At 34.1% G+C, this 26,321-nt stretch overlaps 1 protein-coding gene across 2 annotated transcripts in view; it reads left to right on the top strand.

The window, feature by feature from the left end:
• Nucleotides 1-24,616, top strand: part of DNAJB14 (DnaJ heat shock protein family (Hsp40) member B14) — a 44,713-nt gene extending 20,097 nt beyond the window's left edge. For both annotated transcript variants that reach the window (XM_053556109.1, XM_053556193.1), the window contains 6 exons: nucleotides 489-634; nucleotides 10,750-10,935; nucleotides 12,997-13,091; nucleotides 13,895-14,004; nucleotides 15,534-15,706; nucleotides 20,724-24,616. In XM_053556109.1, coding sequence (XP_053412084.1) covers nucleotides 489-634; nucleotides 10,750-10,935; nucleotides 12,997-13,091; nucleotides 13,895-14,004; nucleotides 15,534-15,706; nucleotides 20,724-20,848 — 835 coding nt within the window. In that variant the 3' untranslated portion in view covers nucleotides 20,849-24,616. The remainder of the gene's footprint in view (nucleotides 1-488; nucleotides 635-10,749; nucleotides 10,936-12,996; nucleotides 13,092-13,894; nucleotides 14,005-15,533; nucleotides 15,707-20,723) is intronic.
• The last annotated feature ends 1,705 nt before the right edge of the window (nucleotides 24,617-26,321 follow it).

Genomic DNA, 26,321 nt, shown 5'->3' with positions numbered 1-26,321 from the left:
TGCGAGAATAAAATTCTTGGAATGTACTGCAAAGTCATTCTTAAGTATGATATACTTTTGAGTTTTGGACTTTATCCATGCTAGAATACTAAAAAATTATTCTTGCCTTTTCAGTTTAGTTATAGTATATACTCTGTCCTTCATCCACAACTATTATGCCTTACTTTACCTTCTCTATAGTTGTGATAAATTACACTAAGAACATTCTCATGGCTTACTTTTAAGAATTAGGAAGAGATTGGGGGAATGATCGATGATCAAAAAAGAGAATGAAGCAAACTGACTCTTTAAAGGGATAAGGCATCATTAGATTTTAAGAAAACAATCCATGGATTGTTCTTATACTAGAATAGTTATATTCTATTCTTATAGTTATATTCTATTCTTATAGAATAGTTCTTTATACTATTCTAATAAATTAAAAATTAGAGATATCACATGACCTTCTTCCTTGAAATTTACGTTATAACACACTCTCTTGTTCGCAGCATAAACAAATGTAAAAATTACTATGAAGTACTTGGAGTTACGAAAGATGCTGGTGATGAAGATTTGAAAAAAGCTTATAGAAAGCTTGCTTTGAAGTTTCATCCAGACAAAAACCATGCACCTGGAGCAACAGATGCTTTTAAAAGTAAAGTAAACCTTTTAAACCAATTTTACTAAGTTCTTTTTAGGATTCACTTACAGTGTTTCAGAATATTAAATTCTGCTTTTGGACTGGTACATTTAGAGATCAGTACAAGCAAGAGTCTACAAAATCCTTTAAAACTTCAGTGTAATAACTTGTTACAACTAGAGCCAAACAAATGCAGTTTTTAGTTTCACAAAAACAGTATTCCACTTTTGGTATAGTCCTAAGTAATTTTTCTAGGCCTCCGTGCGTGCTTTCTAGTTTACCACAAACAAGTAGGGTGATGGTGATGCATGAGCGTCTAGCATATTGTGGTCTAGTTCTAAATGAACTAAGTGTGAGTACAGTTTTTGTGAGGTTTTAAGGTAGAAGAGACTTTCCACAGTGTGGATATTAGATAAGCTATCTCTCTAGTGTTCCTGTATTTCTATTACAACTGGCCAGCAATTTTTATTTTTTATATTTTTAGAGACATGGTACTACTATGTTGCCTAGGTTGGTCTTGAACTCCAGGACTCAAGTAGTCCTTCTGCCTCAGCCTCACAAAGCACCAGTTGCATTTTTTTATATATGTGATTTTTTTTTTAAATGAGTTTCTTTCCTCTTCCCTACTATTCATTTTTTCTTTTTTTCTTTTTTAATCTTCTTTTGTTTTTCTTTGCCAGTAAATGAATGCCAAAGAATTTGATTTTATAATTTCATGCTTTGTTAAATATAATTTATTGGTACTTAATTTCTAATTCACAATGAAATGATTAAATCTACAACTGTTCCTTCTTGTGAATTTGGCATTCATAGTGCCAGTGTTTAAAGTACTGGGGTCTTAGAATAACAAGAAGCAGACGCTCATTTTTAAAATGTTCCAAAAAGATAGAAGACAGAAAGAACAATACTATTTAAATTGTTTCTGAAATAGTTTTATTTCTCACAAGAAGTCACCAAGGAAAATGTATTTGGGAGTTAATGATACATTTCAATAAAAGTAGCTGCCAACGTGGGGCTGGTGAAAGTAAAATACCACTGTGACAGTGAAAGCCTGCTCAGTTCATTTCCATAAAGTAAAAGTGCCATATTGAAATTCCAAGAATCAAAATCATTAACTGAATAAATCGTTATTTGTCAATTCATTACTTGAAGAATATGTACAGAAAACAGTGCCACTATTTTTCTGTCCTCCAAACACTAATCTTTATTAAACAAAAATGAAGTTTTCATTGTTAAAAATTTTTAATGCAAATGACATCACTTAAGTTAATTTCTAATTCAATAGTACAGAAAGATGGAAAATTCTGATGAAATTTTCAAATAGAATAAATACTTGTTTAATTTGCTTTATTGCTGGAGCCTAGTTTCTACAATGAATTTTAAGTATTCATAAATTCAACATGCTTTTCATATGTGTAATCACAGAGTTGCTAAAGAAAGTAACTGAGGCCAGGCATGGTGGCTTTATGCCTCTAATCCTAGCAGTTTGGGAGGCTGAAGCACGTGGATTGCATGAGCTCTGGAGTTCAAGACTAGCTTGATCAAGAGTGAGACTCTGTCTCTACTAAAACTAGAAAAGCTAGCCAGGTATTATGGCAGGTAACTGTAGTCCCAGATGCTTGGGAGGCTGAGGCAAGAGGATTGCTTTACCCAAAAGTTTGAGGTTGCTGTGAGCTATGACATCACAGCACTCTAACCCGTGTCACAGAATGAGACTCTGTCTCAAAAAAAAGTAACTGAAATCTTTAAATACCTAATTTATTAACACACATTCCCTGAACAATTAAAAGTTCCACATTATGAGTTAAAAGCATTTAAAAATTTTTGTTTTAAAAATATTTTGACAGTGAGTTGTTTACATGTTTGTGATTTGCTAGGTGATTTCAGTGTTAATTCTTTATAAATGTTAAGAATGATAAAATATTTCACTTTTCCTCTTCTGTATTACAGTTATGTTAGCATTATTGGTCTTAGAATAACACCAAGCGTATGTACCTAAGTTTTTATAGCCTGTGTTACATTTTGAAGAGATGAGCAGCATTAAAGTCATCCAAGGAAGCCAGCTCAGTGGGGTTTTACAGAAGTGGTTGGACTTTGTTGTGGTAAATTGAGTTTAATGCTCTGCTTTGCAAAGTTAAAAATTTAATACTTACCCAGCATGTTGAGAGGTGATTCATCTGAAGAGGAGAGGGTCACATTATTCAATACACAGGAGTTTATCTGTAAATCAGAATGCCAGTTTATTAGTCCCAAAGAGGATAAAGTATGGAGTTGGTTGATGAGTCCATTTTTCATTGAGTGGAAACTATATAGAAAACCCAACCTGATGCTTGGTGAGCAATGGTAGGTAATTAGAAAATATTACAGCTAATGTCATCACACAGCAATGACAAGTTTTCTTCATTTAGCACCTGGTATCTTTTTATTACCTTTTGAATTGTCTTTTTTTTTGAGACAGAGTCTCACTGTACCGCCCTCGGGTAGAGTGCCATGACGTCACACAGCTCACAGCAACCTCTAACTCCTGGGCTTACGCGATTCTCTTGCCTCAGCCTCCCAAGCAGCTGGGACTACAGGCGCCCGCCACAATGCCCGGCTATTTTTTTGTTGCAGTTTGGCCGGGACTGGGTTTGAACCCACCACCCTCTGCATATGGAGCCGGTGCCCTACTCACTGAGCCACAGGTGCCGCCCGTCTTATTTTTTTTTTAACCAGTTAATGTTAACTTTTTTTTTTTTTGACTACTAAGTTGTTTATCTCTAGGCAAAGGCAGTACTTTTTTATGTAAAAGCTAAAGTATAGATTGATTGCTCTGTAATTACTGAAATATTTTTTGCAGAAAATAAAACCACTTGCTTTTTATTTTCCCCAAGAATAGAAAAAGAAGAGGTAAACCTCTTCTTTGTTTGTTTTGCAAGCAAAAGAAAGGAAGTAAGATTTGTTTGCATGTTTGTGATTTGCTAGGTGATTTCAGTGTTAATAAATGAATCAATAAAATTGAAAACAGTAAAAATAGTGAAAATCAATGAAACAAGCTGGTTCTTTGAAAAGAACAATACAATTGAAAGGCTGAAAAGAAAGAAATAAATGACTGTTGTCAGAAATGGTATCAGAAGTAAGAATATTACTACAAACACTGCACACATCAAAAGGATATTAAGAATAGTATGGATAGTTCCACACATAAATTTACAAGTTAGATGAGATAGATCCATTCTTCAAAAAACATAGAAGATCACCACTCAGTCTGAAATAGATAATGTGAATTTGCAGTGGTTTGGGTATGGTTGGTTTGTTTAAACCAAAACTCATGTTGAAATTTGATCCCAGTGTGGTGTAGTGTTGGGGATGGAGCCTAATGGGATGTGTTTGGGTTCTGGGACCCTCATGAATAGCATGGTGAGTGAGTTCTTTCTCACTGGAGACTGAATTAGTTCTCCCATGGGAATGGATTTGTCCTGAGAAAGTGAGTTGTCATTAAGCCAGGACACCTCTTAGGTTTTCTCCTCTTTGTTGTGATGTTGTGACACAGCATAAGGTAGAAGCCAAGGCCATGCTCTTGAACTTCTCAGCCTATAAAACCATAAGCTAAATAAACTTTTTTCCTTTATAAATTACCCAATATCAGGAGTTCTTTTGTACCAACACAAAACAGACTAAGAATTGTTTCCTAAATTAAATTTGTAATTATGAAACCCCTACAAAAGAAAACCCCAAGCTCAGATACTCTTAATAGAGAATTCTAATAAACTTTTAAGGAAGAATTAAAACTAGTTCTTCATAATCTCTTTCAGAAAAGGAGGAGGAAACATTTTTTCTGATTCATTTTACGAATAAATTTTACCTTGCAACCAAAATCAATCAAAAACACTACCAAAACAAACAACCCCCCCCCCAAAACTATAGACCAATATTCTTCATGGAATAAACCCAAATATCATTAACAAATTATCAGATTTTTGCGGTATATAAAAAGAATTATACACCCTAACCCATGATGATTCTTTCAAGGTTGCCAGTTTTTTCACAGTGTAATCTACCATATTTATAGGCTAAAGAAGAATTTTATTGAGAGGCAAAACAACCTGTGAATAGCTAACACAATTGATTAAAAGAATAGAGTGGTTATAGTCGGTGTTCCTGATTTCAAGACTTAGTATAATAGCTATAAAAACCTGAACTTTGTGTTATTGGCAAAGGGATAGACACATAGATCAAAAGAACAGTACAGGGAACCTGGAAATAGACCCATGCAAATATACACAACTGATTTTTGACAAAGATGCGAAAGTAATTCCATGGAGGAAACTTAGCCTTCCAACAGTGATTTCTGAGTAACTGGGCATCAAATGGGCCAAAAAATTAATCTTGATGAAAAGTATCAAGCTTTATACAAAAAAATGAACTCAAAATGGATCATGAATATAAATATAAACCATAACACTTTTCCACTTAGCAAAAAATGATGGGAGCACATCTTTAATATCTAGAGCTAGGGAATGATTTCTTAAGACGTGGTGTTGTCAGTCCACAAATTTGTGTTTGTGTACCTGATGCACAGTTAAGGCCAAGCTCTGTGACTCCAGTGCTTAGTGATGCAGAAGGTCCTAGATAATACTTAGACTAACCACACTTTTGGGCATTAACAGATTCCTTCTGCAAAACAAACTCGTATGTTTTCCTCATGACCTTGGAGTTGTCTCCTCCTGCTTGACAAAGAAACGGTATATTAGGAGTTATTAATAATAACAATGTGAGAACAAGGGTGCTGTGCAGGAAGTGAGCAGCCAACATAGGCAACAAATAAGAATCTAGTCAGATTTTACATTATTTCAGTCATTGAAAAAATGCCAGAATTAAATTTAAATTCTCAAGGGGCCCAAGCACAATAACACCAAAAGCACAGTTCATAAAAGGAAAAGTTGTTAAGTTAGAGATCAGAATTTAAAAGTTTGCTCTGCCTCATTGAGAGGACGAAAAGCAACAGAAAGGGAGAAAATATTTAAATATTTGCCAAGCACATATCTGACAAAAGACTAGTATCTAGAATATATAAAGAATTCCCAATAAACAATCTCAGAAGAAAACGAGCAAGAGAGATGAAGAGACATTCCACCAAAGATGATATATACATGGCAAAGAAGCATATAAAAAGAATTTTAAGGCTGGGTGCTGTGGCTCATGTCTGTAATATCAGCACTTTAGAAGGCTGAGGTAGGAGGAGTACATGAAGCCAGGCGTTTGAGACAAGCCTGAGCAACATAGCGAGACCTTGTCGCTATGAATAAAAAATAGAAAAATTAACTGGCATGATAGTGTACACACCGGTAGTCCCAGCCACTCAGGAGGCTGAGGCAGGAGGATTGCTAAGCCCGAGGGTGTGAGGTTGTAGTGAGCTGCAATGACATCTCTCCACTCTGACCCAGGCAACAGTGTGAGAGACCCTGTCTCAATTTAAAAAAATTTTTTTTTCAATATTATTTATTAGCTATTAGAGAAATGAAAAGTAAACCAAAATGAAATATCACTACACACGCATCAGAAAGGCTAAGATGAAAAATAGTTACAGCACCAAATGTTGACATGGATGCAGAGAATGGATCACTCATACATTTTTGATGGGATGGGATGTATAATAACACAGCAATTCTGTACAAGAATTTGGCAGTTTCTCAAGAGACTAGCAAGTATACAGCTAGTTGCCATACAACCAAGCAGTGCATTTATCCTGGGCATTTATTCCGGAGAAATGAAATTTAATCTTTATGCATAAATATGTACATGAATGCAAATAGCCAAAAACTGGAAACAACGTAGATCTTGCTCAGGAGGTAAATGATTAAACAAACAGTAGTACATTCTTGCCATGGAATACTACTTGGTAATAAAAAGGCATGAACTATTGGCATATATGTAACAACCTGGATAAATCTCTAAAAAATTATTCAATTCCTAATGGTTTTATTCCATTTACATAACAAATAATATAGACCCATTTATATACTGTATTGTTTCACTGATATGACATTTTTTATAGAAATGGAGAATAAATTCATGGTTGCCAGAGGTTAAGGTGGGGATTGGGAGAAAGTGGATGTGGTTATAAAAGGGCAACATGAGGGTGGTGATAGAAATGTTCTATGGCTTGACTTTTTTTTTTTTTTTTTTGGCCGGGGCTGGGTTCGAACCCGCCACCTCTGTTAATGGGGCCGGCGCTCTACTCCTTGAGCCACAGGTGCTGCCCTGGCTTGACTCTTGAATATCAATATCTTGTTCATGATAATGTACTATAATTTTGCACAAATTACCATTGTGGGAAATTAGGTAATAATACAGAGGCTCTCTGTATTATTTCTTACAACTGCATGTGAATCTGTAGTTATCTCAAAAATAAAAAGGTTAAAGAAAAATAAATGAAGTGGATGATATCTTTTGGTGAAGTAAGTGACAGTGAAATAGAAATATTATTTTGCAAGGCTTTTGAATACAAAATAAATTTTGGATATAATTTCTTAAATTGTAAGGAACTGCCAAAAAAAAACCTTGATTATGGGTATAATACAAATGAATAAAAAGTTCAGAATAGAATGAATATAATAGAAATGAATAGAAAATTTATTATTTTATTCAATAAATAGTGCTGGGAGAACTGGTAAACGTATGTGAAAGACTGAAAGTGGACCTGCACTTTTGTCCACTCACTAAAATTGATTCAAGATGGATAAAAGATCTAAATCTAAGGTATGAATCAATAAAAATCCTCAAAGAAAGTGTGGGGAAGACACTTGAAGATATCAGCCTGGGGAAAGATTTTATGAAGACTTCCATGGCAATTGAAACAACAACAAAAATAAACAAATGGGACGTAATTAAACTGAAAAGCTTCTGTACAGCTAAGGAGACAACAACAAAAGCAAATAGATAATTATTAGAATGCGAAAAGATATTTGCATATTGTGAATCTGACAAAAGCTTGATAACTAGAATCTACAGAGAACTCAAATTAAGCAACAACAACAACAAAAAGCCAACAATCACTTATATAAATGGGCAAGTAAGGTGAAAAGAAGCTTCTCTAAAGAAGACAGATGGCTAACAAGCATGTGAAAAAATGCTCATATCGTCCCTAATTATCAGAGAAATGCAAATTAAAACTACCCTGCGATATCACCTAACCCCAGTGAGAATGGCCCACATCACAAAGACTCAAAGCTGCAGATGCTGTTGTGGTTATGGAGAGAAGGGAACACTTTTACACTGTTGGTGGGACTGCAAACTAATACAACCCTTTTGAAAGGAAGTATGGAGAACTCTCAAAGAACTCAAACTAGACCTCCCACTTGATCCTGCAATCCCATTACCGGGCGTCTACCCAGAAGAAAAAAAATCATTTTACCATAAGGACATCTGCACTAGACTGTTCATCACAGCTCAATTTACAATTGCCAAATTGTGGAAACAACCTCAATGCCCACCAATCCAGGAATGGATTAACAAACTGTGGTATATGTATACCATAGAATACTATACAGCCACTAAAAGGATGGTGACTTTACATCTTTTGTATTAATTTGGATGGACTTGAAATACATTCTTCTTAGTAAAGCATCACAAGAATGGAGAAGCAAGAATCCAGTGTACTCAACTCTGATATGAGGACAACTGATGCTAGTACATGGTAGTGGGAGGGGAGAATGGAAAGGAAGGAGGGGGGTCACCGTGAGTGACACACCTCTTGGGGGTGGGGCACCATTAATAGAGGACTTCACCCAGCAAATGCAAGCACCCTCAGTGATTCCCCAACAATAAAAAAAATAAATTATAGATTTTGATCGTATTTCACAAATATCTTCTAAATGATCTTAATGTTTGGAAAAGTGTTTAAAAGGAATGGCCTTAAAAATAAAAGTGGGTTTGAAAACCCATAAATTATATGATGTATGTGGCCTAAAAAAAAAATAAATAAAATAAAAGTGGGTTGCCTATATGTTAATAGTTTTAAAAGTAATAGCATTATGAAATTATATGAAGTTGCCTTTTGACTGAATAGTAGATGTTCAGTCCTAAAACTGAAACATTTTAGCAGAGATGGATAGATATGCCTTTTCTTTAGGTATGATTTAATACCTTGGTGTTGTTTGTAAGTATATTGTTTGGATTTTTGACTATGCTTCCTCACTGAAATAGCATTATAAATAATGGTATATTTCTGAGTCACAGATTTCTTTGAGAATCTGAAGAAGGTTTGAAAGCAGCCCCTCAGACAGATGGACCATTCAACAAATTTTTCATACAGGAGTGTTAATAGAACACCTGAAAGCTCTTTTTAATACCACTTTTAAGAAGTTCTATTAGAAGAAAATTTCCAGAGGAGGTTCAGACCAAGGCACCCCTGCTGCTTCCTGAGCAGTCCAGCCAGGGGATCTCCACCCTATGTTCAAAAGATATGAGGATGTTGAGAGGAGGTAGGGGGATGTTGAGATGGGATGTGCGTTTGGAAAAGGTTACTGGATCCACTGAAGGAGGAAGGTGTCTTTAAATAGAAACACACCCTCACTGCCTGTAATCCCAGCACTCTGGGAGGCTGAGACCTGTGGATTGCTGGAGCTCACAGGTTTGAGACCAGCCTGAGCAAGAGTGAGACCCCATCTCTAAAAATAGCTGGGCATAGTGGCGGGCACCTGTAGTCCCAGCTACTCAGGAGGCTGAGGCAAGAGAATCACTTGAGCCCAAGAGTTTGAGGTTGCTGTGAGCTATAATGCCATGGCATTCTACTTGGGGTGACAAAGTGAGACTGTCTCCAAAAAAAAGAAACACACCCTTACAATTGTATATAATTTTTACTTGTCAATTAAATAAGTAGCTAAATAAACAATTTAAAATTTTTTTCCAGAATGTCTGTATATAAGTATTTCAGTGTAGTTAGTGTGTAATCATTCCAAAACAACCAGCTAAGATGCATCTGTTTGCTTGTTATGGTAGCTACCATACAGGATCCAAAATTATTTTTAAAATATCCTATATTGCAAGAGGTTTATAATCTAGATTAAGAAACAAGATTAGGGCCAGGCATGGTGGCACACCCCTGTAATCCCAGTACTCTGGGAGGGGCATCGTGGTGGGTGCCTGTATTCCCAGCTACTGGGGAGCCTGAGAGTATGAGGTTGCTGTCGGCTATGACGACATGACACTACCAAGAGTGACACAGTGAGACTCTGTCTCAAAAACAAAAAAGAAAGAAAAGAAATAAGATGAATTTATGAAGTGATTATTAGAAGTGTCAGAATGAGAATAGGGTAGTTTCTGATTTTAGATTCAAAGCACTACAGCTTTTGTAAATTGCTAATGAAAAGTAACAAAATGAGATAGGAAAACTTTAGATTATTTACTTAAAAACTAATTCAGAGTTTAGTTTTGGACCATGAGGATACCGCAGTACAAGGCTTAGTCCCTACTTTAATGGAGTTTACTGTTTTAAAGGGAATAAATTATTCAGGAACAGAATGAAAAAGCAGTTCACACTGAGTACTAGTGCACAAAAACTGGTGTATGGGAGAAGTCAGAGTATACCCATTGTGCTAAGAAAAATTTGACCTTGAACAAGTTACTTTGGTGTATGGGAGAAGTCAGAGTATACCCATTGTGCTAAGAAAAATTTGACCTTGAACAAGTTACTTAACCTTTTTGAGCCTGAGGGTCTTCATCTGTAAGTGAGGGTAATTACAAATAATAAGTAAGGTGTTGGATGCAGAGCCTGGAGTACTCAATAAATGGTAGCTACTGCTATTATGATTGGTTTGAACAACCTTGATGAGTGACTAGATTATGGTACTCAAAAAGGAAGAAGCAGGATTTTAGGGAATGGAGCACACACAATTATTAAGAAAGGAAAGATAAACATTCCTTTTTGTCTAAGGCAGTAAGGGGACTTGCCTGTCTTGTATAAAAAGTTATCTTGAGACATAATAATTTGTATAATTATAAGCAATGTATAATATTTTTGAAAGAAATTGTTACTTTTTTACAATTTTACTTTATTAGTTTTAAGTAAGTTTTTTTTATGTGACTTTTTATATGGGTTAATCTTCTATAACATAAAAACTTTAACAACTTTTACTCATTCCATTCAGAGATTGGAAACGCTTATGCTGTTTTAAGCAATCCAGAAAAACGAAAACAATATGACCTCACAGGCAATGAAGAACAAGCTTGTAATCACCAAAACAATGGGAGATTTAATTTCCATAGAGGTTGTGAAGCTGATATAACTCCAGAAGACTTGTTTAATATATTTTTTGGTGGTGGATTTCCTTCAGGTACTTTAATGCGAATTATGTATATTACATTTTAAGAAACTAGAGAGCCTTACCACCAGTTACACTATTTAGAGATTTATCTACCTTCTTCTCTCCCTTTTTTATGGTGTAACGATCCTATGATGGTTTTCCATGAAAGTAGAAGAAAAACATTAGGGTTATTACTTTTACTGTAGCCTACTTTTTTCCTAGAACATATCTTAATTTAAAAAAATGAGCTAAAGAAAAGTAAGCAGGAAATTTAGTGGCAATGTCTTACAAAGTGCAATTACAATAGTGGAAGGTATCCTATATCTTGGATGATGATTAGACACTGGTTCTCTGGAGATCTTTGTAAATATTTATTAATAACATAGATTGCTAATTTGGATGTATGTGGAGGTAGGTCTTCATCCATATTTCCATTTAAATAGTAAAAGGTCTGATTCATAGGCTATACACAAAGTGGGGGGTTTTTTGTTGTTGTTGTTGCAGTTTGGCCGGGCTGGGTTTGAACCCGCCACCCTCGGCATATGGGGCCAGCGCCCTACTCACTGAGCCACAGGCGCCGCCCGTGTTTGGGGTTTTTTAAATTACAATAAGATAGAAATAATTACTTGAACTAGACTATCAAAGTGAAATACTGTAGTCACACTAGTAAATGAACAGGTTTTATAGTATCAACATAAGTAATACTGAACTCTACTTATATTTATAGTAAGTTCTTATTTAACATCATTAATAGGTCCTTGGAAACTGCAACTTTAATAAAACTAACATGCTTTATAACAAACCCATTTTACCATAGGCTAATTGATATAAAATAAGAGTTAAGTTCCTACAGCAAATAGTACATTGTTTCATTTAAAGTTGCAGTTTCCAAGAACCTATCAGTGACATTAAGTGGGGACTTACTGTTGTAGCTCCATTCTATTGATAGCATTTACTTCAGGTGCTGAATCAAACATCCCACTCCAAATTAGGAAAATTTTTTTTTTTTTTTTTTTTTTTGTAGAGACAGAGTCTCACTTTACTGCCCTCGGTAGAGTGCCGTGGCATCACACAGCTCACAGCAACCTCCAGCTCTTGGGCTTATGTGATTCTCTTGCCTCAGCCTCCCGAGCAGCTGGAACTACAGGCGCCCACCACAACGCCCGGCTATTTTGTTGTTGTTGCAGTTTGGCGGGGGCTGGGTTTGAACCCACCACCCTCAGCATATGGGGCCGGCACCCTACTCACTGAGCCACAGGCGCCGCCCCAAATTAGGAAAATTTTTATGAATATAGCAATATAAGATGAACTTGTACCCCTCTTTCAATATTACTGAAGGAGGTAGTGGTTATTGATAGGACATTTTGTAAATCTTTGAAGAGGATATATAAATACAAATTAATGACTGAAAATATAATCTGTGTTTTAACATATTAGAAAAATAATTAAAACTAGTAATTTTGGATGAACATCAGTCAAACATTTGATTCACAAGGAACAATCAGAAATCTTTCAGGGAATAGTGAATTTTCTTCTGATAGTTAATTTGCAGTTATTTTGCTGTTATAACATAGTTTACTTTGTCAGTGGTAACCATTTCTGATGGGTCACCTTGTTTGGAAATAACTTAAATGTCCATCAGCAAGAGAATGTTTGAATAAATTGTGGTCCACCTATACCACAGAATTGCATAGCTATTTTTTTTTTAAAAATGAGTGCTATGTTTTGATTTCTAGAGATATTTGTGATTCATTGATAAATGCAGAAAACAAAGTTTCAGAACAAGGAAGCAAGGTTTCTAAAAACAGCCAGTCACAACAAAAGTCCTCCATGTATGTAGAGAAATTCATATGAGTTTTCATAAAGAAGGAACTTCTGCCTTATTGCAAAAGAGGCAGAGTCTGGGATGAATCATTTTTGTTTCTGTCCACCATTTACTCACAAGTGAGGAGGGCGATAAGCATATACTTCTCAAAATAAACATGCATTACTTTAGTAATTTTTAACAAAGTAAAGAAGAAAGTAAAGGCAAATATAATTTTTCTGATCATAATTGCTCGCCCTAATTTAACCTTTCTTTTAATTTTGTAGGTAGTGTACATTCATTTTCAAATGGACGGGCTGGTTACAGCCATCAACATCAACATCAACATAGTGGCCATGAAAGAGAGGAAGAAAGAGGAGATGTATGTTTATATCATTACAAATCACAAAGTGGCAAATTTCAGCTCAGGAAAAGCAATTAAAGTTGTCTAAAAATAGGACAAGTTGTTTTAAGAAATAATGAATTTTCTTTTAGAAGGGTGTTCAATATAGCCTAGAAAATCCTTCAGGGATATTGTCAGAATAGGAGTGGAGGTCAGGGTGGGACATGGTTGGGCAGTATAACCAACCCCTTCAGATTTGTTACACTGTGATTCCAGTGAAGTACACCTGCACTGTTTTGAAGGTAATTTGATATTCTTGGTCCTAAAGAATTTAGAATTAATACTAAAAACTTAAAGTGGAGGTAACTTTCCTTGTTCTAATGCAGTTATACCTAATTGCCTATAGCAGTTAAATTACATGAAGTGGAAAGGTAAATGGAAAGAGCACTAGACTATAAATTAAAAGGCCTGGGCCCCAGCTCTGCCATTCATCAGCTCCCATCTTCCACCTCAAATCCAAGGTAAAAACAGTTTTGCAACCTGCAACATATTGGTAGAGTCTCTATGTGTGTGTGAAGAGAGTGAGAGATGAGGATTTCTTTATCTGTAAAACAAGACCAAGTTGTGTCAGTATTTTTGAAATCAGAATCTCCTCGTGATGTACCTGGCAAGTTATATTTTTAAGAATCACTGTGGGAGATTGGGATGATTAGGCTGATTTGAAAGCACTGAACTAGATGATCTCAAATATCCTTTCTGCCTCTAAAAATGTATGACAACTGTTGGATTATGGACAACTACAGTTATATTACAATCTGTTATTCTTTGATGATTTTTTATAGGGAGGTTTTTCTGTGTTTATCCAGCTGATGCCCATTATTGTATTGATCCTCGTGTCATTATTAAGCCAATTGATGGTCTCTAATCCTCCTTATTCCTTATATCCCAGATCGTAAGTAGCTAAGTGAATTTTTACAAAAATGAATTACTGCTGTTTCTGATCTAGTTTTCTCTCTTTAAAGGGCTTGCTTGTGCTCTTTTCTATTTTTAAGTGCCAAATCTATTACTATAACTGTATCAGATTTTAAAGTTTCTAATTTTAAAATAATTACTTTATGTGATACATTTATGTAATATTATATTACACTGCTAGTTTACATTTCTGTTCACTGTGTCTAAGAACAAAAGTGCTGTATTTGAACTTGATAGCAATTTAATGTGATTGGTAATATGTTGGTATTAAAGACAAAAAATAATTTAAAAGACAAAAATACTTAAAGAAGCAGTGATTGATCTTACATAGATTTGTGTTATTAAGGGAAAGATTACTTTTCTGTTTATAAAATTGATTAAATGGAAGCAAATATTACTTTTTTAAATGAAGCATCTTTCTACCATATACTTTATATAAGACTTCAAAAGGTAAAGGAAAGTCACAGGGCATCCATTCTAGGCAACTTTGGTATAATACAAGGAATATGAAGGAAACTTAGTAAAATAATACTGGCAGTGATTTTACAGTATTAAAAACGGATTGATCTAAAAATAAGAATTACTTCTTTCAAATAAGAGTTATTAGCAAAAATATTAGCAAAAATTGACAGAACTTTATAAGAACATAATATATTAGAAGTATGATTACTTTTTTATGACATGAAATCATGGTTTTAGGCAATTTAAGATAATATAAATAAATACAGTTTGTATATTGTTTATCCAAAATGCCTGATTGCGAAGTATTTTGGATTTCAGATTTTTTCACAATATTTATATATACAGTATGAAATACCTTGATGATGATACCCAAATCTAAAACATAAAACATATGTATGTTTCATATATGTCTTATACAGTCTGAAGGTAATTTTATACACTATCTTCAGTAATTTTGTGCTTGAAACGAATTTGTATACATCAAACCGTCAAAAAGCAAAGATGTCACTATCTTAGCCACCCATTTGGAAAATCTGTGGTTGTGTGGCATCACTGTCATTCCTGACTTTAAAGTTACACGAATAAGCAATCATTTTTCTTGCACTATTTACATGTAAGTACTTAAAAGTAGAAAATATGACATACCATTATTACAATGAAAAAACAGTGTATCCAGGATATCTAAACAGCATAGTAGCATCAACAGAATTCCTGTGTCAGCTATTAAACGGCAACAGCAAACTAAGGCAGGCTTTCAGTCTTTACCTACCATGCCGTGTTTGGATTACACTTGACTGCATTTTGACTGATGCATCATGTGAGATCAGCTATGGAATTTTCTACTTATGGCAGCATGTCTACATTCAGAAAGTTTCAGATTTTGAAGCATTTTGGATTTCAGATATTTGGATGAGGATGATGCTCAGCCTACTTACCAATAGTAACTTTTTAATGATTTTTAATTGTTTTTGTTAGCTTGGTTTATATTAGCATGTTAGAATGTCTGATTTTAGTTTAAAAAATAATGATTGTGCATCTCTTCTACAGTGGATCAGGGCAAACCATTAAAATGCAGACAGAAAATTTGGGTGTTGTTTATTATGTCAACAAGGACTTTAAAAATGAATATAAAGGAATGTTACTACAGAAGGTAGAAAAGAGTGTAGAAGAAGATTACGTGACTAATATTCGAAATAACTGCTGGAAAGAAAGACAACAAAGTAAGTTTATCAAATGTTCAACATTTAAAAACTTATTCACAGTCTTTGGAATTGATTATTCTAGATTTTTCCACCCAAGGAATGTTCTGGAGTTCTCTGGTACATAATTGGAGCTCTGTACATAAATGAGACACTGTTTTAAATATACATGTGGCCTTATATAGTAGCTGGCTTATAGTAAGGAATTAATGGCACCTGTATATTGTTATCAATAAATATTTAGTTAAATAAGTGAATAATACCAAATTTTATTACATTTAAGATGGTCATTATAACATAACATCATTATTTTATCTACCACTAAGAAAAAAATCCTGGCAAATCAACTATGCCATCAGTTTTAAGATACATCCTGTTTCAGAATTAAGTTTGAAACTCTTCACTACTTTAGCTTTAACATTTAGTACTTAATGTAGGATGAGTTTTATTGACAATTCATTTTTCTTTATTTACTTGGGAACACTTAATTCTCTTAACCTTTTCCAGCTTCAGTTTTCTTAGTAAACAGTCATATTTATGAAAAGATTTACCAGGCTGGGCACAGTGGCTCATGCCTGTACTAGTGCAATCCTAGCACTCTGAGGGGCTGAGTTGGGTGGATCACCTGAGCTCAGGAATTCAAGACTAGCTTAAGCAAGAGCTGTCTCTATAAAGAGCTGGGGATTGTGGTGGGCACCTATAGTCTCAGCTACTGGGGAGGCTGAGGCAAAGGATCACTTGTGCCCAAGCATTTGAGGTTGCTATGAGCTATGATGCCATGGCACTCTATAAAGGGCGACAAAGTCTCGCAAAAGAAAAAACAAAAACAAAAAAAAATAGAAAGATTGACCAGACGATCTGCTATAGATGATTCATCTGAACTGAGTATTGTTGTGGCCCTTGTTTTTATGATTATTGTTATAAATACATAGTAATAATGTAGACCATGTAGTGTACTGTTAGGAACATTCACTTTGGAATTAGACTAAAGTTGAATCCCAGTTCTAAAATTTTCAGCGGAGTTATTCTGTCCAAATACCATAGTCTCTAAGAGTTTATTTCTTCACATGTAAAATGGGTGATGATGGGCCAAGTGTGTTGGCTCATACCTGTAATCCTAGCTCTATCGGAGGCTGAGGCGGGAGGATTGCTTGAGCTCCAGAGTTGGAGACCAGCCTGAGCAAGAGTGAGACCCTGTCTCTACTAAAAATAGAAAAATTAGCTGGGCATCATGGCATGTACCTTGCAGCTACTTGGATGGCTGAACCAGGAGGACTGCTTGAACCCAGGAGTTCCAGGTTGCAGTGAGCTATGATGATGCCACTGCACTCTACATGGGGCCACAGACCAAGACTGTGTCTTAAAACAATAAAAAAATAAATTCAGTCATGGTGAGTAAGAGGAGGAGATAATAGGTATCATTTATGTAAGGCTTATTACTTCAGTCACTGTCCCAAACACTTTATATATGTGTGTTAATATATGTATACCTCTGTGCATATATGTAGGCATGTATAGAGATATAAACTCACTTAATCTCCACAAGAACCGTATGACATTATATACCCATTTTACTCACGAAGAAACTGAGACAAAGAGAGATGACTAACTTGCCCCAGGTCATAAAGTAGTTTGTGATGCAGATCATACAGTTTGTCTCCAGAATCTAAGCCCTGTGCTCCAAAGTCCTCTCAATAATAACCAACTTTATGGACTTACAAAAATTAAATCAGGCAATAAAGTGCTTCATAAATAGAAAATGCTCAGAAAATAATACCAATTATCATCATCTCTTATTTAGTAGGGAAAATTTGATAAAATGTAACTTTTATATACCTATTAACCTCTCTGGCCTTGATTTCCTCATCTATAAATGGTAGTTAGAGATGTGATCTCCGTGACTCTCTTTGTGTGTGAAATTAGTCTGTTCTCGGTGTGGAAAAGATTACATTAGACAACTCGACTGGAGTGAGTTGCTACCCCTGCTTCCCCAAGACATTGGTAATGTCTGGAGGCATTTTTATGTATCATCATGGGGTGGGGATAGAATAGGGAGGGATCATTGCCAGCATCTAATGGGTTGAGGCCAGGCATGCTGTGAAGCATCCTACAGTGCACAGGACAGGGCCTCACTGCAAAGAGATGTCCAGCCCAAAATGCCAATAGTGCACAGGTTGAAAAAATCTGTATTAGCCAAAGTTTCAAAGAGCAGTAAATACCAAATTTTTATTTTATTTCATTTTTTTAATCTCTAGCACCTTGTATAAATAATCTTGGCACATTATAGGCAAATAAATATTTGATGGCTATATAAATAATTGGATTAATAATGAATACATATGAATGAATATATGGAACACATTTTATTAAAATGAATGACTACTACATTGATGTATCTCCTTTCAAATACAAATTCTGGTTCTCAGCCAAAAGTGGGTGATTCATTGATTATGTACACTTATATTCTATTAACTTAATTAGGAGTTATAAATAAGAAGGAAAAGATGCATTATGGACCATAGTATAATATTAAGGTTGAAGTACAGATAGGCTCTGGAACTGCCTTACAAGATTCTGACTTTACAATACATGTCCTATGCTAAGTTACTTAACCTCTCTAAATTTCAGTGATCTAATTATTATTAAAATATGGACCATAACAGATAATATGTTGAACACTTAGCATAGTGTTCAATATTTTTATTTATTGTGATTATTTACTATTGCATCCTATTAGGAACCAGATTTTTTGCTTGGCATAATCTAGTTCAATCTTTTATCAATCCAGCAATGTCAGTATTAGTAGGTCTCGTGGATGTTTTCATCCCATGTTCTGTCCACTATACCAAGTTGTCTGCAGCTGTACTGCACACATTTATATGTCTTTTAATGTTGCTATCAGAAGGTTTAACTAAGTCTGTTTTTAATAAGTCATTCATCTAGGAAACACCTTTCAAAAATATCAGTGAAACAAAAGACATAAGACTAAAGAGTCATTACAACTAAAAGCAATGAATGATCCTGGATTGGATCCTAGATTTGGGGGGTGGGGGTAACACCTATAGAAGACATCATTGGAACAACTGGTGAAATTGATTATGAACGATACATTAGATAATGGTGTTAAATCATTGTTAAGTTATATCCCAGTTGTGTAAGAGAATGCCCTTGTTCTGAGGGGAAGCATTCTGAAGTAATTAGAAATGAAAGGTCATGATTTCTGCAGCTTATTCTCAAATGGTTCTGCAAAGTAACCGTAACAGTTAACAACAGCCTTTATTGTAGAGAGATAGAAAGAGCTAGAGAGTGAGCGCACACTAAAGCAAATTTGACAAAATGTGAAGTATTGATAAATTAAGGTAAAGAGTTTTAGGGTGTTCACTGTACTATTTTAACATTTTTATAGGTTTGAAATTTTTCAGAATAAAACTTAATAAATTCAGTACATCTGTAGGTTAGGTTTTAAGTGGGAGGAGCTCAGTCTAACAGTTAACTGTTTCCATTGATGGAAACAATCTTGATTTAATATCTTGTTTTGTGAATTAACATTATCAAAAATATTATTAGCCAGTAGATACTTTTTTGCCAGAGTTTTTCTATTGTAGAGTCACTTCTAATATTCTAATGTCTACATTGGTAAAGTTTTCTATAAAATACAAGCAATAATTTGTAGTAGAAAGAATCATAGGCTAGATAGTAGAAATATGGATTGAAATGTATATACTGCCATTGGTCTCAAACTCCTGGCCTCAAGCAATCCCACCACATTGGCCTCCCAAAGTGCTGGGATTACAGGAATGAGCCACCATGCCTACCTAGACTCTGCCACTGGTTAGCAGTGTGAGATTTGGTTTATCTAACTCTTAAGTACTTCCTTTGGGAAGAGTCATCTGTAAATTGATTTTACAAGTGGATTTATTTGTAAATAAAGTAATACTGATTAAGTTGTTAATCCTAGTTCAATTGATTGAATAAAGATCATTTCTGGAGATCTTTACAATACAATAGAATACACTCTCACCTATGAGTATATTTCAAATGGGGTCCTGAATGATATATATATACCAGATGTCTTCCACTTTGGCCACTGTTTTCTAGAAAGCAACTTCTTTCTTTTTTCATTTTGTTACATCATCTCTAAGTGCTCCAGCCCTTTAGAAGTATTAAGAAAAAACAAGAGATACTTTCCTGAATTTTGGTCTGTGTCTTTACAATAACTGTGCCATCCATATACTGAAGGAAGCCTTAGAAGTAATTTATTTGCTGAATACCAATATTATGATTGTATACCAAACATTCTGTTTTCCTTCAGTAATATATCTATCTACATATATATATATTTTTCAATTCAAATAAACTTAGAACAAGATTTAAAATTTTTATACTTAAGTCTTGGAATAATTAATCTGAAACCTTAACAAAAGACCCCAGCAAAAATAACCACTAGCTGTACTGTATAACATATGCTGTTTTAAATAAGGGACCAAGATTTTTTTTTTTTTTTTTTTATGTAGAGACAGAGTCTCACTGTACCGCCCTCGGGTAGAGTGCCGTGGTGTCACACCGCTCACAGCAACCTCTAACTCTTGGGCTTACACGATTCTCTTGCCTCAGCCTCCCGAGCAGCTGGGACTACAGGCGCCTGCCACAACGCCCGGCTATTTTTTTGTTGCCGTTTGGCCTGGGCTGGGTTTGAACCCGCCACCTCGGCATATGGGGCCAGCGCCCTACTCACTGAGCTACAGGCGCCGCCCGGGACCAAGATTTTTAAACCTTTGCGGAACAGGAGTGGAGGGAAAGGGTTATGATTTGAATTGACAGGATTCTATCCTTCTTTTCTGTGTTTGTCAAAGTTTTCAATTAAAGGTTTTTCTTTTCTTTTCTTTTTCTAAATTGAGTATAAGTAGTAGTACTTGGATTTCTTCTTTTTTTAAAGAAAGTGAATGGAAATATATTGAAGTGCTTCTATGAAGCATTGCGTTTAAGCAATCAGGTGAAATAAATTATTATTGAATTATCAAATTATTTTTGTTAATAGAAACAGATATGCAGTATGCAGCAAAAGTGTACCGTGATGATCGTCTCCGAAGGAAGGCGGACGCCTTGAGCATGGACAACTGTAAGGAATTAGAGCGGCTGACCAGTCTTTATAAAGGAGGATGAACTGGAATTTTTATGTATACCTTTTTTGTTTTTTCTGTAAGTTTAGTATCATCATGAGAGATGAAGAAAAAGATTTGATATTAAAAACTGAGCTGTTGGTTCCCAAATCTTGGACTGTTTATGACCCACTGGCTCCTTTAAACAGTAAGAATTGAAAACTAAAATTAATATTTTAGTTATGCTTCTGCAGTTATTCTCATTTTCAAAGCTTATATGATTCCTAACCAAAAATGTCTGGAGAGAAGACTGTCACACCTGTAGCAATTTCCAGTTTTAGTGATTCTCCATTTTTCTTTCGTCATGTAAATATTTATGGAATGATCATTTTGTGTACATAAAGATTATTGTCTTTTATTTAAATTCTTTAATGTTTAGCTCCATGAGACACTTCAGTTTAAATTGATGGAATAAATGTTACATGACACAATTACATTTTTCTTGTTGAGGTGTCAAACAGGTGGAGTTTAAACAATGAAACTTTTTCAAAAAGAAAAAAGTATTTAACTTTATGTAAAATCTTATAGCATTATCAGTTTAGAGGGAATTGATATTTTTATTATTGCTGTTATATTCCAAAATATATATTGAGATAAATGAACTGGTGTAGAGTATCAGTTTACTATTTAGTTTTATGAATTGCTATACATATACATGCATAGAAATGAAAAGCTATACTGGTAGATTTTAAGAGAAATATGAGGAAATGGCTATACGTACTAAATTAAAAGGATCTTCAACAGTAAAGTGCAGTTATGCCATTTGCAACTTAAGTAATTAAAAGGCCCCCAGTTCATGTATATATCTTTGAAGGCTGCTAAAATTTATTCTTTATAGAGGACCACCCATTTTTCTCCCCATGGAAATTGCAGTTTGTTAGTGGTCATTTAAGCAGGATCCAAAAGTAAATGGATTTTTTTTTATAAGTACTAAGAATTATTATTAAAATACAGCTTTGTGCCTTTAACCCTATGCCAACTTTTAAACATATTAAGTAGATTACAGTACACTTACTTGATCTGTTTGGCCACATGCAACAGTAAACAGAAATACAGCAGCAGGTAGAATAGTGATTTAAAGTAAGTTGTCCTTAAAAAATTCTGAGTTAAAAATCTATTCATCATTGAATAATTTTATTAATACTATAGGAATAAGCTCCTTGTAATTAAATCCATAATAAAACTAGAAAAAGATAGAAATTTTTTTTTGGTGCCTATGTATTGGATGTAAAAGTTTTGATTTCTTGTCTTTAACAACTGTAATATTTTAATGATTTTACTTCATACTCAGTTAATGGAACATGAACATATCTTTGGTGGATTTTTGGTAGCAAGAAAATGCTAGGTAGTGGCTTTTTCCTTCTGTTTAAAGAGTTTTCTCTGAATTTAGTTAATTTATGCCATCTGTTGAATAAAACTGCTGAAATGATCTCTTAAAAATGCTCTCTTGGAACCCCTTTTCCAGGTAAATCAGTAGAAATTGATTGAATTAGGAGGTTAAAACTAAGCAACATACTATATTAGGAAAACTGGACACCTTAACCAACTTGCTAATGGAAATGTGACCTTTAAGAGAAAATAGCAGTGCTTGAAAGAAAATCCAATTTTAAATATTTTCTTGAACCCGCAGCGTAAGTTTTAAAAAAAAACAGCATAGCATTCTAATAAATTTGGGAAGTTCACATGTATCAGAAACTTCATAAAAATTTAAATGAAAATTTCAACTATTTATTTTTCCAGTTTTAATGGGAAATTTACACTATTATGGTTGATAATAATACCAACTTACCTTTTTATTGCCTACATTCTTTTTCCTTAATTCCACATTTAAGGAGATAAGTGAAGTTAGTTACCAAGTAAAGTAATATAAAGTGTATATCATGAAGTCATACATGACTTTTGGACAGTATTGTATGTCATTTGCATTGCTGAATTCCGTTACATTTCATAAAATGTTAGGGAAGTCATGATTAATAAATAAAATTTTCAAACTGTGGAAAGCAATTGGTTTGAGTGTGTGACCACGTAAGCCACAAAAATGTTAAGTAAAGATGGAGTCCTTAATGTCACCTATATCCTGGTGTAAAGGCCTAACAAATGTCTAAGAATTTTGGGTTAACTTTACCAAGTAAGAAGACTAGATATGCTGAGATATAAGGTGTTCATGTTTGCTACTCTTTTTTAATAAAAATCTCAATATTTTGCCATCTTACTTTTAACTACATGAGTGTAGCAATTTCATTGCATCATCTTAATCACACCTATAAATCCTCAGTCTTTTGAGTTTTGTTTTACTAGTTTCTCTAACTGGTATTTTGAGTTTTGTTGTACTAGTTTCTCTAACTGGTATAAGTTTGGCAGAGTTATATTTATTACTGCTTTACATTTTTATCTTTATATATACACACATATATGTATACAAACATTATTGTCCTTGTGAGGGTTTGGGGAAAAAGAAATAGTACCTTTTCTCCTTTTGATGTCTTAGTTCCTGAATAGATTGGTGCTAGTCATTTAGTCATTTCTAAGTTTCAGAATTTATTTTAATCAAATAAGAAAAATGAATTCTCAGCAATGAAAAACGTCCAATTATTATCAATCGAGGAAGTGAAAATAGTATGTATGTTGGGAACAGATTACACTTGAATGCTTAAGTACGTATTTGTTTCATAATCACGACGTGCTTATTTATGATTTACAAAGATTTGGTGAAGAAAAGTAATTTCCTTAAGGCATATATATTCCATTGCAGTCAACTACTCTGCTTTTCTGTCAGCTCAGGTAGGTGTTCACAGGGGCAGGAATGTGGAATGCCAGCCTGTCACTTTAATCGCACTTTTATGCTTAATTTTCTTCCTTTTAAATCTTCATTTATACTAGTATGTAAAATAGTTACTGAAACAATTACTCTTTTGATTTCCCCTTTCCCTTTTATTGATCTGTAATTAAAAAAAAATACAGACACGTGACATGCTAATGTTACTTAATGTATTCCAACATATTTCATTAAAAAAAAAAATCTCTCACCTGTGTTAAGGTAGTGAAATATTTCTTGATGTTAGGACCAAATGAGCCATGTTTCCAGTTAAACAAGTTTTATGTCAGAGGACCAAGTTGTTAAAAGAAGAGAATTTGTGCATTTCCTTAGCTTCCCCATTCCCATTCGAAGCTTGGGTTCAGTACTACCCGTATCACATCCATCTTCAAACAGAATGAAGCAAACTGAAAGGAAGTTCATAATTTTTTTTCTTACCTAAACAGAAAAACTAATGAAATGGAACAGTAGATCTGAGTTTTAATCTTCACTAAATAGCTGAAAACTTTGTCTGTTGGCCATGTTGGACTACTGCCTAGTAAACAATCCATAAACTTCTCTGTAAGCCAGTGGAAAAAGAGTAGTCTGGCAGTAACTTCTAAAATGTTTTTAAATTCTAATTTTCAATTATAAAGTAAAAGTAGATAGAATGAGGCTTTTCAAGGAATTCTTGCACATTTCTGTAATAATCTGGCAGGCACAGTCTTAGAATTCAGGCTTCCTTTTTTGTTTCATTACTATTAAATACTTTCATATGAATGGGAACATTTTTCCTCAAGATATTAAAAACATACTCCTTATATTAAGGATTATATACCACATTTTTTATAAACTCCCTATGTATAACTCTTTCCTGTTGATATGTGATTCCTCTTCATTTAATTTGATTATCTGCTGGTGTTGGGGCCAATAGATTTGTGAATATCCTGTGGATGTGTCCATGTATAGGTGTATATACATATAATTTTTTTTCCAGCTAATACCTCAATGTGTGATTGTTTAATATATACCACACTGTGTTTGCACAGAGCAGGGCTTCCATTAACAATGGGTATTTTTATTTCTAACTTTGAAAATCAGTTCACTGAATTTCATTGGTGTGAATTTTTTCTGTTCATCTTTTTCATGACTGAATGCAGATTCCTATTGAAAGGCCTATATTTCAAATATATATTAATTTTATCTTTCCATAGCTAGCAATCTGGAAATATACCCGGGTAAGAAGTATTTCTTAAAATGCCTTAGTTTAATATGTTATTTAAAAAAATACGTTATTAAAAATTTGGCACCTGGTTCTGTACATTCCAGTCTGATATCTTACTTTGCCATTTAAGTACACCACTAAAATAATAGAGATTTTTCATGTCATTCGAGTATTTCAGTCATTAGTTTCAAAATAGATTGCTTTTGAATTGTATAACTATACCAATGAGGAGAAGCACACATAAATGATATTTTTAAAATTATTTGTACTAAGAAATGCTTCTTACCTACTTTGTTTTCTTTCAGTTTGGTTTTTGGATTGCTCCATATGATTTTCCACTTAGTTTACTTAGTATTTTGAAAAGCTGCAGGTAGTTTTATGTGATGGAATTTTAATGGAAGCCTTGTATAACTTAAATGAAGTGAAACTGGTAAAGAAGAGTTTACTTGTCTATAGTACATTCAGGATTATAAAGTAGGTTTAAAAATGAAATGTCTGATTTGTAAAATATTTAATGTTATATCAGACAGATAAATTTTTTATGTGAGAATTCTGTCAAAGAGAATGCTTTTGATTTTTAATGAATGTTCTGCTGAATAATTTATGATACATTTTTGTCTTTCAGTCTCTGTAGTTTATCTCAATATATTAATAAAGAGGTCTGTTCTCACTGTAAAAGATTTGTTTTTATCACATTTTATACTCTTTATATGCCCATTCTTTCATCCATTCAACCATTGGATAAATGTGTCAATGCCTACTATATCACAGATAGTGAACCAAGTGCTTGGATTTAGTCACTGAACAAAAGCCCATATAAAGTTTCCATCTAGCAAAGAAAATAAATGTCAAGCAAACAATTCAATTATAAAAGTACTCCAATGTCAAGTAATAATTTAATTTAATTACAATGAAAATTGCAGGGTACACTGAGGGCATATACCTTTTAAGGCTGTCCTAAACTATTCTGGGAGGGCTAGGATTTGCTCTGAGAAATGAATTTAGTAGGAGTGAAGGGAATGCTATAGAAATATTTCAGACAGTGTGTGCTAACTCAGTAAAGTGATAAAAACTTTAGGGATGTGAAAACAAACACATGATTAATCGAGGGTAGGGGGAGAGAATTAAGATACGGGCTATGTTCCCCTAAGACTATATATGTAGTATAAACTATGATGATGATACTGAAATTTATATTATGGCAATAGACAAACATGTTCATTTTTAATGAAGGAGTTACATGATTAGATTAGGGCTTTTAGACTATTGTATTACTTGCTGTGTGAAGCCAAGGGCAAAAGTGAATGTAGGAAAGATTGGAGGTTATTGTCAAAGAAGAGATAATGATGGCTTGGATAAAGGTAGGAATATAGATAAGTGAATGATTTTAAGAGACAGAATCAGAACTCTGGTTACCTTAGAGATGGAGGCAGTAATTAAAAACCAGATGAAAATTTT

This window comes from Nycticebus coucang, chromosome 1, assembly GCF_027406575.1.
Source record: "Nycticebus coucang isolate mNycCou1 chromosome 1, mNycCou1.pri, whole genome shotgun sequence".
Taxonomy (NCBI): Eukaryota; Metazoa; Chordata; class Mammalia; order Primates; family Lorisidae; genus Nycticebus; species Nycticebus coucang.
Note: the sequence above shows the minus strand (reverse complement) of the source record. Positions and strands in the feature narration are given on the sequence as shown.